The sequence below is a fragment of the Malus sylvestris genome, chromosome 14 (genome assembly GCF_916048215.2).
Source record: "Malus sylvestris chromosome 14, drMalSylv7.2, whole genome shotgun sequence".
Classification (NCBI taxonomy): Eukaryota; Viridiplantae; Streptophyta; class Magnoliopsida; order Rosales; family Rosaceae; genus Malus; species Malus sylvestris.
The window spans coordinates 8,762,409-8,777,425 of NC_062273.1; the positions used below are offsets into that span (position 1 = coordinate 8,762,409).

A 15,017-nucleotide genomic window follows, 5' to 3' on the forward strand; every position below is an offset into this window, starting at 1 on the left:
TGTTCATTGCTTCTCTGCGACCAAGAAGATTGTGGTAATAGTAGCAAAGAGCACACTCCAATCAGGTAATTGGTTAATGAAAGTTCGTGCCAGGGGGGATGAAATGTCATCCCTATGCTTCCCACTTTCCACAGTTGCCAAACCAAAATTAGTTCCAATTAGGCTTGAGCATTTACCTTTACCTGCAAACTACCAGATGCAGACTTCGATTTGAGTCCTAAATTGGTTGACTTGAGCTTGGCGTTCTTGGCGCTTGTTTCAACAAAATCACCACCGCGTGCAGCGTATTGGTGACCATCGTCGGCCCTCCATCAGCAATTTCAATCTCAGCATCATCAGCATCGGCAGCTGCAGCCTTAGCAACCGGCAGCAACTCAACAAAGCTCCGCCGTCTCAGCTGTTGACTCCACCTTGAAAACTTCAACTTCTTGCTGGAAAACACAACTGCCGGTAAAGGCTTTACAGCCTCCGGTAACGGAGAAAAGGCCAAGCTTGAAGCTCTACCATTACTAATCTCATTCTTGCCAACAAAGCCAAAGAAATGACCTTGGTTAGCAGTCTCAAGCTTCTTCTATTTGAAGTACTCCTGAATCTCCTTAGCCTTCTGCCTCTTAAACTCCAAGGTCACGACATTCTTGTCCTCCACCATCGTCAGCCCGAAAACCTGGGCCAGATTCGAGGGCTACTGAGGCGGTGGAGAAGGAGACGAAGGAGAATGAGACGAATGAGAATGAGGCGTTGGTTTGAAAAGGGAAGACGGTTGGGAGGGTTCTTGGAGGGAAGGAGCAGCAGGTCTTCTGATAGGCCCTTCAGTCTAGGAGCTCCTTATGCTAATTTTTACATGGTAAGGCTTTATTGAAGAAGAATACAGCATAAAAGAATGATTTGATGAACAAGAAGATGAATGTGAAGAGGAAGATGATGATGCAGGTGAGATTTTTGTACAGGGAAAAGAAGATGCCACTGAAATTTTTGTGTTATTTTGCTTTCTGAGTAATTTAGGATGTGTGATTTGCAGATTCACGGCGGAGGTGAAAAATGAGAGAGAACCGACATAGCTTTTCGTGTCAATTCCTACAGACGGCGCCAAATGTTGATGCACAAAATTGAAGGTCTTGGAACAATGTAAATTCGACTGTGAATCTGCAAGAAATGTAAATAACACAAGATGTATTGTGGTTCACCTCAAGGTTTGGGCTACGTCCACACTGATTATTGTATTTCTCTTAGAGGTGAGAGGAGTGAGGGAGAGAGCTTTTGAGAGTGAGAGAACTTTTTCCATGGCCTAAGAAATTGGCCTCCCCTAATTGTGAGAGTGATGAGTCATTTTATAGAATAAGGGCTCCTTAATTATTACACATTTGCCCCTTCCTTTATTTCATAATTACATTTAAGTCCCTCGAGTATTTGTACGAGATCTAAATACGGAAGCCCTAAATATGGTATAAACAACATAAACTGTAACTCTAGCAATTTGGAATAAGACTTCATGGTTTAACATGCAAGGGCATAATTCATCCCTGACTAATCAAATAATCACTTAAATGAGTATACCACATCCATCGGATTGTAAGTGAACGCCTCAAGCAAGTTAAGAGGGTGTTCCGTGGTTTTGGAACTATTTGAACCAGTATATGATTATTCAAGAACTTACATGTAAATCTCCGTATCTATATCCTCATGGAGAAACACTAACCACATTTTATAATGTTGCTATCAATCACAAGACGTTTTGAGAGAAACCTTGCATTGCAAGATGTGCATCATATTGTACTATTTCATTCATCTCAATACACTTCCTTTCCTACTTGTAATACAACAGGGTTACCTTCGGCAGTGTAGGAACAACAGGTCCAATACACACTTTGGTAAGGAATTTGACCTGGATTGTAACTTTAGTTGTTCAATCAGTTTTACGTTGTCACTTAATCAACGGAACACGGTTCGATATCGTCACTTTTCATTTATGTCAGTAGCTACCATATAAGTGAAAACATCATCGATGGTAATCTCATTTCAATTCTATTTTCTCATCCAAACTTGTATATTGGACCAAGAACTTTTAAGTCTCGGGAGGAGTCCGAATTAATCTCATGAGATGGAAATGATTTGAGACAACAATCGAGTTTAGATTCATTGTTGTGCCGTATCTTCCTTTTTTAGGGAAGTGAACCTTACGAACCGAATGATCTGTCGTCCTCCAGGCCAAGACAGATTGATTGCTTATCCGCAGGTGTACCAGATCGTCCAACAGGGGCGTCCAAACCGTCCAACAGGGGCGGCACACCCTTCAGGGATGTTGACTCGACGTCTGTTAAGTACGTCTATCCTTGCAGGCATGTTTGCAGCTGGTATATGATCTAATCACTTTAGTTAGATCAGAGGAATATGTCTGGAGCAACATTCTGAAATATAGAATTTTTCGCACTTGCTTATCATACTTGTGCGGTATAGGGATTGAGATGAGACATAGTGGGCAACGTCCGCGCAAATTTACGCCGTTCTACAGGAACGTTGAAGTTCTTATCTCCCCTTAACGGCGGGAAGACTATCTCATTTAGTGACAACCCGCAAATGAACAGTAAAGAGATCGCGTGTAAGGGCTCTAAGAGAGCTAGTGTGAATGAGAATCATGATCGACAAAAGATACACATCCTTATTTGATAACCCATGGTGGTACGTTGCGGCGACACAACTTGGCACATGGAATGTACACCCAAATGCGTAAATACGAAAATCGTCAGGTTCGTACCCAGTAACTAATTGTAACGTCATATAGGTTGGGTGGCAATGGGCCTCAAGGTGAACTAACATAACTGCGTACAAGGATTGCATAGCCCTAGGCAGAAACCAAAAACTTGGTACGTTTACCAAAATTCGGGCGATCATTTAAATTGCGCTTTATGATCACCAGGCGAGGTTTTTTTGGGGTGAACATGGGAATTCAATGTTCAATTATAAATCCAAAATACATGCAATACTTTATCGAAAACTGTCGATATAAACTCTCCGGCATTATCCAGTCTCCCGGACCTTAAGGGATAAGTAGGGTGGTGAACCCTTAATCGGCCATGATGTTTAGCAGTAATGTTTGTGGATAAACATATGACTAGTTTGTCAATTCATCAACCAAAACCATAAGTATTTATATGGTGCGCATTTTGGTTGGATTAGTCCATATATATTCCCTTGAATCCACTGTGAAAAAGTGGTGATTTTGTATCTTTGCGAGGGATAATATAGAAAATCGATTTCCCTAATGAGCAGGCTTGGCAAAGTGTGCTTGTAGGCACAAGATCCGTACTTTGGGTAAGGATATGCGTCGTAGCATCATTGTTCGACCTAAGTGTTCCAAATAGTCGTACCAAAACAAGTAAACTACTCAATTACCCAACTCTAGGCCGGCCACATGTGGTGTGTTCCCAGTTGGGAGATAACCTATTGGCCCCAAATTAAAGCTTCAGGCTCATTTATGGAGGTGGTGCAAAGATATTTCACTCTATTTTCTTCAGTGGTTTCATTTATGATCATTGTCATCTCGAATATCCTTAAAAACTCAATGTCAGGGAGAATTTAAGGTCCCTTAAATGGTGATGCAGTACCATTCATACAATAAGGAGCGTGCCAAATGCTCTTAATCAGGTTGGATAGACCTGAAGTCGTTGTTAGAGATGTGATTTAGGTGTAAAGTTAGTGTGCGTAGTACGCATTCATCCAGACAACTAACTTTCCCATATTCCTACCTAATCACGTGTTTAATTGAATCGGTCACATGTATTAAGAAACATGATTCAATTAACTCATATTCGAGGACAATATCAATAAGATTATCCATAAGTAAAACATACACCAAACTTGAATCCAAAAACATAGAAAAATGTTCAGAAAGTAAATGGTTTACGAATGGGATTCGGCCAACAAGGCCATCCATGTCAAAATTCTGCTCTTCCAATGAAGTTCGGTGGAGCAAAATCAATCTCACATATTGACTACTAGAATGGTACTCCTCAACGACATTGGTAGGGGCACGAATAAGTGCATAACCAACGATCTATTCTATCAAGGCGGAAGTAGATTCTGTAGGGTTAAGGTTAGGGAATATTATCCCTTATTCTTGAAGTTTTAGGTCTTAGGTACCAAAGATCATGCTTCGGGCATGATGCTACACCTTGGCAGGCCCTGATTCTACCATATGTTTATGGTAGTAATCATATCCGAGAATTTGGTAAACTTCTGCTTTCTACACTGTTACTTTAGGGGCGAGTTAGAAACAAGGAAGGACTAGAAAAGTATTCTTCAATCAAAATTCGATCGGATTTATAAACTTCAGAATTGTACTCATTCATGGACATAATCATGGTGTTCTTCAGGCAATGTCTTCCATGATTAGACAGTCCGTAGGAGCGAGCCAAAAAACCATGGAATCCTCGATCAGGAGGTATTTCCATTTGTAATGCTTTGAGCATAAGTCTTCGAATGAAGATCATGGAGGAAGCTTATTCAGCTCTTCTATGCCATTGTTTGCTACAATGGTTTCTTAATTTCTTGATAGTTAAGTGGAGATTCACATCTTGTACCCCACATAAAGTGGTTTCTATTAGAAACGTCCAAATCAGGAAAATCAAACTTTTGACAGTTCGACAATCCACTGAATTGGATGGAACAATATTATGATTGGTGCTATGGGAATGAATCATCCATAAGCATCAAAGTTAGAACATTTGAGTTCTAAGACATGGTTTTCATGAAAAAACGTCGGGTTTTCATGGGTGTATTGTTTTATGAAAACTTCGGGTTTCAAAGGCACTAAATTTGAAACTACAGGTTCAATTTAGTTTATGAATGTTTAGTTCATAAAAGAGAGTTTCCTGCAAGAACACAGAATGCAATATACAACTAAGTGTAGTGGATTTTGAGTTTCTTTAGGAACTCAAGTGTGAGCTCTTCGGGACTACGAAAGTGAGTCAACGGTTCAAAGAGAAGAAATAAAATATTGAATCGTTAATGTCCAAAAGTGGGCTTCAAACCAATAATTTTGGATTAATTATTAGATTAATGGACTGCAGGTCACTTTTAATTAATTCAATAGATTGGGACCATTCAAGGTTGATCGTAGAAGCAAAATAATAAAATTTGTCTAGGCCCATTTATTATTTAATGTTGGCTGCAGGCCACACAAATAAATTATAAGGTCCAAATTGGGCTCGGGTTAAATAAATAACAACCTTAGCAAATTGGGTTATGAGTCGTGACAAAAATGAAGCCTAACCTGGGCTTGGGTTGTAATAGAAGGCAGCCTAGCGAACTGCTAGAGTTTTTCACTCTACGGACTAGTGGTCTATACTACCAAAATCCTAGGAAGAAGAAAGGCAGCCCAGTCAGTGTGTGCAAGCTGCAGGCTTGTAATAGGAAAGTGGGCCATGTGAGGCTGCTGCAAGTAGCCCAACAAATTGCAAAAGTAAGCTTGCAGGCTTACTGCAATCACGGGCCGAGGAAAAGAGGAGTAGCCCAGCAGCATTAGGCTGTTGGCTGTGCAACCTAGGACAGGCTGGTATGCGGGCCAAAACAAAAGGAAAAAACATCAGAAGTAGCATGCTTGTGATATGCAGGTCAAAGGTTGCAGGTTTGTCAGGTAAGAAAAGCCTAGCGTGTGGGCTTTAGTTCTGTGCACAGAAAAACCCAAAAAAAAAGGGAGCTGCTGTCTTGGCTTCGCTTCAGGCCAGCTAGGCGCAGCTCAATAATTTTCCTTTTTTTTTTTTTTTTTTGTTTTTTCAAAATCTAGGGTTTGAAAAACCATAATTGCTTCTATTTTATTTTGATTCTTTGACTCACGAATTCCACATAGCGATTTAATTGCGTAATGCATGAAACAAATATATATATTGACAAATATATGAACATATACAATATATATATCGGAAGGAAAATATAAACATAGAGAGATTCATGCATCATGGGGAATGTTTTCATGCTTCATGGTCGTTTCAAATATCTTCCTTTATTTTAAGCATACATGATTGACATAAAACAACAAGAGCCTTTGAATTTGTAGAAGATCCTTCTCATGAAGTTGGAATTGCATCTCCAATGCGTTGTATCACGTTCAACACAGAAAAATTAAATTGAATGAATAACATGTAGATCAATTGAAAACAATAAATTAATCACAAAAAGAATGATTAAAACGTAATACTCCCCTGATTGAAGAATAAACTCTCTTTAGCGCAGCGTCAAGAATGTGTTGATAACGTGTTGTAGACATAATTTACTGAACAATTATGGAGGCCTTAGAGAGAGGGGTGCGGCAATAGGTAGAGAGAATGACAGAGATGTGTAATTGTGGATGTGTTCTATTTCATCCAATTGTGCCTTTATTTATAGTAGTAGGGAAGGTTAATTCCTTACCCTTTAGGATTACAACATTTAATAGGTAATCCACTCCTAATAGGAATATAAGAGATATTCCAAGATATACTAGGATTTACACAATCATATTCCTAATCTAATAGGACTGCAACAAGACTTTCTTTTACAGACAATATTTTTTTTTAAAGATTCGAATATTAATATAGGGGTGTGCTATCCACACACCCGTTTTTACTTCTCACACACCCCTTGTTAATTTCTGTCTGTTGATCTTCTTTAATTCATCCGATCCGACGGCCGAAAACCAAAAAGGTGTGAGAGAAGTAAAAAAGGATGTGTGGATATCACACCCCTTAATATAAAGCCCCTAAATGAGTCATCAAAGTTAGTGGTGGGAATCCCTAACTAGGGACTCTCATTGGAGACTCTTATAAGCCCATGCAATGTACCTCTTCATTAATGTGAAATTCATTCTCAACATGCCCCGTGACAATTTTCAAACCTAACACGTGAACAACACAAATAAAATAACGTAAAACTTGTGTAGTCGTTGAGTTTCTGGGGCACAATTCGGATATTTTTTCACTTAAGTCAATTTATATTGACTTAAACCCACACCCTACAGGTGTTGACCAAGAATGTTTTTGTGTCATCGCCTTGGTAAATGGATTCACATTTTTGGCAAGGTTAATGCCTCCTTGTTACCACCATACTACAATAGTAGTAATTAAATGGTAAGAAAAACCAAGTTTAATAATGAACTTTTTGATGCAAACAACCTTTCAACTAGCATATGAAGCATGTTATTTTTAAAAGCCGCTATTTCGAGTCATCGTTTTAAAATAAGTAAAATATTTTATTTTTATCCAATGCTTTTTTATTGTTTAACTTTAAAGTTAGAACTTTAGGTGAAGAACGCAATATCAAAGTTTATGTCATAATACTTTGTGACTTTAAGTACTAAAATACAAAATTTTAAAAGATACGGACCCAATTGTTAAATAGACAAAAACACAAGGGTGTAAAATGCAATTACCAAAACAATAAAATTGACACCCGGAGGCTTCGAGACCGAACAAAAACTTCACTCACTGCTGAAGTAGAGAGAAGAGAGAAGAGAGAAGAGAGAAGAGATGGAGACGAAGCCAAGTGAGATGAGCAGCTCCAAGATGTTCGGAGGGTACAACAAGAGGTACAAGCATTTCAGCCCTACGCTCGGCTGCTCCATGACCTTCCACATCTACTTCCCTCCTTCCCCTTCCCCTTCCCACCGATTCCCTGTAACTCCTCTCTCTCTCTCTCTCTTACCTATTTACAACTTCTTTTGAAATTACATCCCCCAGTGAAATTGCTATCTGGGTTTTATCTGATTTTTGACATCCTAGGGATATGTGGCTGAAATCTGTTGCTTTTTGTGAATATATGGCGTAAATTGATAAGGGTTTTGCTATACTTGCTTGAGAAATTTGGAATTTAATTTCCCTCGATTCAGTGTGCTGATCCGCCCGACAGCCCGGATCTTGATAGGGCAGACTAGTCACCGAATTCATCGAAACTATAATTAGTTAGATGGTGCTCACATACACCATTACAGTTGCAAACTCAGTCATCTCCTAGTACTATCATAGACAAAGAACTTAAGTTGGGGAAAAGGAAGCTTCCTCGATTTATTTTTTGAACCGATTGTTTTGCATCACTGTCTTAAAATCTATGAACGGAAACAATGAGGAGATGTTTGCCTTATTGAGAATTAAAAGTAGCTACAATGGTTGATGTTTGCAGTAGTACTTGAGTTAATTTTACATCATCATTTGCGCTGGGCGCAAATAATTTTAAGCTCAAAAGTTTTCATAACATTTTGGCAGGAACCTTGTATAGCTGAAACGATTCGCATAACTTTTCTCTTGGCATTGTTTATTTAGCATTTTGGAAACTACTTTCCCGTGCTTCTTCTTCTTGTTGAGTTTGATTTTCCAATTTTCTTCTGTCCATACGATGCTATAAAAGTTTGTATTTTGAAATGTATGATAATCAATTTTTTTTATTTATGAGAAGGTACTTTACTGGCTCTCTGGCCTGACCTGCACGGATGAAAATTTTATAACCAAGTCAGGAGCTCAACGCGTTGCCTCAAGTGAGGGTGTTGCTCTGATCGCTCCTGATACTTCTCCAAGTTAGTGGGCAGCCCTTGTTGCTTTTAACTTCGAAGTGATTATTGTGTCTCTGGTGCTAGCTTTAATTGCTTTTTGTGAAGTAGGACTGATGTTAGTTTGTAACATTTCCAACAACTTGTCTAGTGACCATTGTCGGCGGCTGCTTGGGTCATGTATTCAAATGTTGTAGAATGTGACATAACCAAGTAATCTATCTAATATCTATGGCATTTTGCCATTCTGAGCGGTTGACATCCAAAAATAACATAAATTGTTAGCTTAATGTGAATTGATTGGAGCTGTAAGTTTAATGGCACTTTTTGTTGTTAGTTTTCCATGGATGGTAAGGACCATTAAACTTTTTTATATCATAAATGTTCACCTTTTGTTGCAGATATAGTAGGGCTGAACCTTGTTTCATGTTGTGTGTTCTGAAAAATAGCCAAAGTCCCTCCAAACATCAACCAAATTTGTCTAATCACTATAAGTTAATTACAGCCACTTCCCACAGACACAGAAACACAAAGGATAAACAAAATAAAAAATGACATTGACAACTGTCACTACCAGTGAAATGCAAAAAACTGGGGATGACGTTTGGAGGGACATCTACATCTGCTGTTAGTAGCTAACCCATTATTTCTTTATGGTTACTCATGCATTTTCTTATGATAGGCTGTCCTTTTAATTATATGTTCCATTCTATACCACCATATATCTTGTGTTATTATGCTCTTATTGTGCTCGCTACTTGTTCATGTAAACTCTTAATAGGAGGCTTGTCTATAGAAGGAGAGGCGGATAGCTGGGATTTTGGTGTAGGTACGCAACATTGGACTTTTATATTTCATTTTATGGAGTATTACTGCAAAATTTGCCTTACATTGTATGAAATTTGCAAATCTATCACTTTATTCAAGACAGATAACCTTAACCTTGCAATTGTATTTTAAATTGTTAAGACAGAGTCACTAATAGTTTTATAATTTGGAAAGGGAAAATAGAATGGTCAACTGTATTTTAAAGGTGGAGGGAGAGTAAACAGGGATCCCTTTGAGGTGTATAAGCAGTAATATTGGAAAAGTATGTGGTAGTCGTTACAAGATAGAGTATTCTCAATTGAGGATGAGATAGGTTTTATTGAAACAACAAAAAATATTAGAGGATCAGATTGGATAGGATCTTTAAGATGGTTTGTTCATGTACAAGGTGGATATAAAAATTATAGGTTCTGAAGGGGGAGAACTTAGAGTTCTGTTCCTGCAAATTTTCTGATTTCTTGAGAGTTTCCATTCAAAAGGTTATATATATATAGTTTTTATTACAAATGGTCTTTGAAGTTGATCCCACCCCAGCAGAATGGTATCTGAAATTGAAAGTCAATCAACGTAGTCCGTGAATAGGGAGCCGCAAATCAATGTGGTCCTGCCGTTAGAGCTTTGTAAAAAAATTGTTATGTTCTGATGTGTTACATATGTGGGTTCACAAGTCTAACTAAATATTGCTATGTATCTCCTCAAACAGGTGCTGGGTTTTATCTCAATGCTACTGAAGAGAAATGGAAGAACTGGCGCATGTACGATTATGTTGTCAAGGAGCTGCCACAACTTCTGAATGACAACTTTTCACAGCTTGATACATCGCGAGCATCTGTATCTGGTCATTCTATGGGTGGGCACGGTGCTTTGACAATCTACCTGAAAAACCTGGATAAATATAAGGTATATAAATATTCAACCACAATTTAGCTTGGTTTTGTTTTTTTTTAAGAAGTTGACTTTTATTTAACAACTATGGAAAGTTCGGTTTTCCTATAAAAGTTACTGGGTTGCAGGGGAGCTTTATGCAATTATTGGATTAGATCTTCTTAGGAGAAATTATGTTGAATCTAACTCCTTTATGTAATTTTTTCACTCATTTTCCAGTCAGTATCTGCCTTTGCACCCATTGTGAATCCTATTAACTGTCCATGGGGCCAGAAAGCTTTCTCAAATTATCTAGGTGGCAATAAAACTGATTGGGAAGTAAGATCAGAAATCTAATTGTTTCAGTTCTTATCCATACTCTTTTGGTTCCTAGTTTGTAACAAATTGAATGCAAAAATGCAGGAATATGATGCCACTTCCCTAATTAAGAAGTTTAATGATGTTTCAGGTACCATTTTAATTGATCAGGTAAGATTTGATGTCATCTAATCTTCATCTTTGTTGTTGTAACAATTGTTAAGGTTTTGTTGTTTACCACTGTTTTGGAAAGCTTGAGTTGTTACTCGTTAGGAATCGGATGTGCCCCAACTATTTTATTTTTTAATAGGCCACTCTCTTTTTGGTCCTCTCTCCATGACTGGATTGCCCGACACATGGAATTCATCATAAATTTAGAGGTTTCAGCGTCATTGTTGATTGGAAATGATTTCTGCTAACTCCCTCCACCCCTGTTTATTTATGGCCTTTGTTTAGAATAAATCAAAGGAAGAAAGAATCAAGGGACAGAGATGAATAGGGGTGTGCAGAAATCATTTTCCTTGTTGATTTAGTATGAAGAAACTTGTGGAGAAGGAACTGTAATGTCGTTGCATGTTAATCTTTAAACATGCATTTTTTCAATAATTTTAGTCCAGTGTCCCCATCAGTGAATATTTATAACATGTTCTCTCACGTACACTTTAACTGCCTTTGTTTGCATTCGGTAGTTAATTACTGCTGCTGTTGTGTAGGGGGAAGATGATAAATTCTTGCATGATCAGTTGATGCCACACAAATTTGAAGAGGCATGTCAGAGTGCTAAAGTTCCACTCCTTCTGCGACTGCAGCCCGGTTATGATCACTCATACTTTTTCATTTCCACCTTCATCGATGATCACATCCGTCACCATGCTCAAGCCCTTAATCTACCGTGAATATTCTGTTGCTTGTGAATCCAGAACTTAGAATCCTTAATGCACGTTGTATGAACTTGGGATCATATCTGCTCCCATATGCTCGCAATTTCGGTTTTTCGTACTATGACTGAGTAAACATGTTGATCCTAGGATATATAAAATAAACTTCCATGACATGATCTGTGTTTGTGCAAGTTTCCAGTGATCCAACGAGCAAACGATGTTGCACTTCAGGTAACTTGTTTCTAAACTCTCTGCAAGTTTCCAGGACTGTAAGACTTGATTCTGAAATTTGTCATGTTTTATATGAAATAACATTAGCCTTTCATAGAATAGGGCTCCCATGCAGGAGAGCAACTTACATAGAATGAATTCACCGCCACATTAACGTTTTAGTTCAATAATGCATTGTCGTGCGAGTAAAAAGAAGAAACTTATAGTGCGTGAAAATTGTTGCTCTAATTAGAGGCCTGGTAAAATTTAGCTGAGAGAGAATTTAACCCATTCGTTTTTAACACAATGACAGATTCACACTACGGATGGTGGGATTTGGATTAAACCGCTTATTAAACTCGCCATCCACAATATCTGAGTCTAAAATTTTCCACTTACAAGTGGAAAGAAATACTAAATGGTAGCACTGATATTAACCCAAAATTAAACATCAAATAATATTAAAACTCGCTTTTTGCACTCTTTTCCCTACATGCCATGTTAAAAAATACCAATAAAACGTTCGCATTTATTTACATAGTGCAGTTGGGAGAAGCTAAATCGAAAGGACAAAATTATAGATATTGTTCTTGCAATTGCTCTAACAATTTACTTTTTTCTACACCTAAGAACTTTTTTTTTTCTTTTTTTTTTTATAACAAACGATATTATCTACACTAAAGGGGTGAAGGAGTGGGCTAAGCCTTACAATGGGTTTGCTATAATAATGTGGTTCAACTTTGCTTTTGACCAGAATCAAACCTAAAACCTGTCACTTACATTTGTATATAAATTACTTCCTTAATGTGTATCTCGCTGCCTAAACTAAGAGGTGGTTCTATTGGAACTCAACAAATGAGTTCACCGTAGAAAGTCCAACAGTGTTTTTTTTTTTTTTCAAGACGTTTTTGGGCTAGTTTTGTATTGTTGTACTGTTACGATTTTTTTTTTGTTCCATTGTAAGAACAAATGGCTATGAAATATGGTGAACTATCACGCATGTGCTAAACGTCAAGTTTAGGGTTGATTTTTTTAGATGGATAGGATCGGAAACAAGGTTTCCTTGGCGGTTTTCAGTTTAAAAAAAAAAAGTGGTATAGACAATGTTTAGTTATAGAAATAGTGTTAGTGTTCAGTTAGAGAAGAGTATAGTATCAATGTTCAGTTTAAAAAATAGTATAGTACCCGTGTTTAGTCTAAGAAATAGTATAGTACCTATGTTCAGTTCTAAAAATAGTCAATGTTCAATTCTAGTAATTACCAGTGTTCAGTTATAGAAATAATCAGTTTTTTAGTTCTAAAAATATCCAGCGTTCAGTTCTAGAAATAATGGTATTCAGTTATAGAAATAATGATATAGTGTTCAGTTCTAAAAAAAAAAGGTTGTAAAAGGAATGAGAATGTGCGTATAACTTGCATACATATTCATAAGTATACAAAAAAATAAAAATAAATAATGAAGCTAACATCTAGACTCGGTAGTTTCTGACACTACACAAATCGACGCAAAAATAACGGATTTCGGATCAACACGACAACTAATCGGGTCATTATCGGGTGACCCATTAAAAACCCGTTAATAACAGGTTCTTAACGGGTATACACGCGGGTAACACGTGGATAACCCGTTAAGAAAAAAATTATTTTGATAATTTTAAAGTTTAATTACTAAAAGATTTATTATAAAATACAATAGCCATATTAATATATACAATATATTCTAGATTAAATATATAGTTTTGTATTATTATTCTATATAAGTTAAAAAAAGAAGTTTTAGTCATTACTTATTTTTATTATGAGAGTTCCTTATTATCATTGCTGCTAGGATAAATTTTACTTAACATGTTGTTGTCCAAAATTAAAATAAACTAGTATAATATTTGTATAGGCAAGAACTAAGAAGACATACATACAAGTATGAAAAATGCGAAAGAATATATAAACACTCGTGATTCATCATTATTCCTATACGAGTATATAATGGTTACACTTATATTATTGTTTAGATTTTTAAAATCCTCCAAACCCTCATGAATAATGTTTTTTATTTGAGGGCAAAATTAATAATAATTATTGTAGAAGTGTAAAAAAAATATACAATCACTCATAGTGACAAGCTTTACAACTTTCATGAAGGGGTTAGTGACACACCCCGACCCAAGATGTCCACTAGGACTCTGAATCGAGCTGTGCTGGCCGACACCTGGAAGGTGACGAAGCCATAAAGTATGATGATGTGGAAAAATGTGAATAAATTTAAACCTAAGAGTGCCTAAAAATCAGAGTGCACTGGTGAGCGGGAATGAACCCATTTCACACGTGACGTTAGAGTATAAGTAAGTACAGTAGAGTGGATTAAGAATCATACCCTCAAAAGAAATCTCCAATACTAAGATTTGCCACGAATCCTCGACGATAAGAAAGCTCAGCTAATAAAACTTGGAGGGTAAAAACAAAACAAGGGTGAGTGGCCCTAGAAATAAAATTTTTAATAGAAGCCTTCTAAAACGTTATAACCCCTCGATGCATCACCTGTATAGTTTCCAAAAAATCATATCATGTATCAATGTGAAATCAAAATATATCAACAGTAATTCCATAAATATACCCGACACAGCAACTCATCAGTAATATAAACAATCATGTGCTCAATAATCTATATTAGCACGCAAGTCGGAGTCACCTAATGTGACCTGTGATATCGTTTGGTATGCAGATGGGACGGGACAAGACGGGACAAAACGGAGAGGGAGCAAAGATGCCCTCGGATGGAAATAAGGAGGAAGAAGAAGGAGATAGAGATGTTATAATTTTGTGTTCCACAGATGTGGAACTAGTCATTCCAGGGGGTGAAGCATAATGAAAATTCACCCAAAACTCGTCCCGTGGAACAGCGCATTCCACCCATTTTAGGAGCACCAAACGCGGGACTGAATGTCTCGTCCCACTCCGTTCCGTCCCGTCCCACGTACTAAACGGTACCTATACGACTGCACCCATATCTCATCAATCAACACTAGCACATAAGTTGGAGTCACCTATAGTAACTTGTACGACTTATCCATATCTCATCAATCAATGCTAGCTCATAAATCAGAGTCACCTATAGTGACCTGTACGACTTATCCATATCTCATCAATCAATGCTAGCTCATAAATTGGAGTCACCTATAGTGACCTGTACGATTTATGAGCTCTAACTGCATCTATCGTAACATATATGACTCATGGGCAACCTGTACGACAGTGTCGGAGTTACCTATCATTGCAACTTGTACAACAAAGTCGGAGTTGCCTAAAACATACATGTAGTCATGCCATAAATCCATCATTTCAACTAATACCATAAACTCACCTAAACTTACCTGGGTGTCCTGCGTTCACCTTTGCACTTCAAGCGT

General features: G+C 37.4%; 1 protein-coding gene and 1 pseudogene across 2 annotated transcripts; one reads left to right on the forward strand and one right to left on the reverse strand.

The window, feature by feature from the left end:
- Positions 1–217: 217 nt before the first annotated feature.
- Positions 218–4,448, reverse strand: LOC126598996 (uncharacterized; annotated as a pseudogene).
- Positions 4,449–7,432: 2,984 nt separating this feature from the next.
- On the forward strand, positions 7,433–11,574 carry LOC126598635 (S-formylglutathione hydrolase). 2 transcript variants are annotated; one of them, XM_050265000.1, is made up of 7 exons: positions 7,434–7,646; positions 8,422–8,539; positions 9,294–9,341; positions 10,044–10,240; positions 10,445–10,543; positions 10,628–10,693; positions 11,236–11,574. In XM_050265000.1, the coding sequence occupies exons 1-7, from the start codon at positions 7,500–7,502 to the stop codon at positions 11,416–11,418; spliced, it is 858 nt and encodes a 285-aa protein (XP_050120957.1). In that variant the 5' UTR covers positions 7,434–7,499; the 3' UTR covers positions 11,419–11,574. The 2 variants fall into 2 exon arrangements, with proteins under 2 accessions (XP_050120958.1, XP_050120957.1); XM_050265001.1 differs by lacking the exon at positions 10,445–10,543 and having other exon boundaries at positions 7,433–7,646.
- Positions 11,575–15,017: the final 3,443 nt, after the last annotated feature.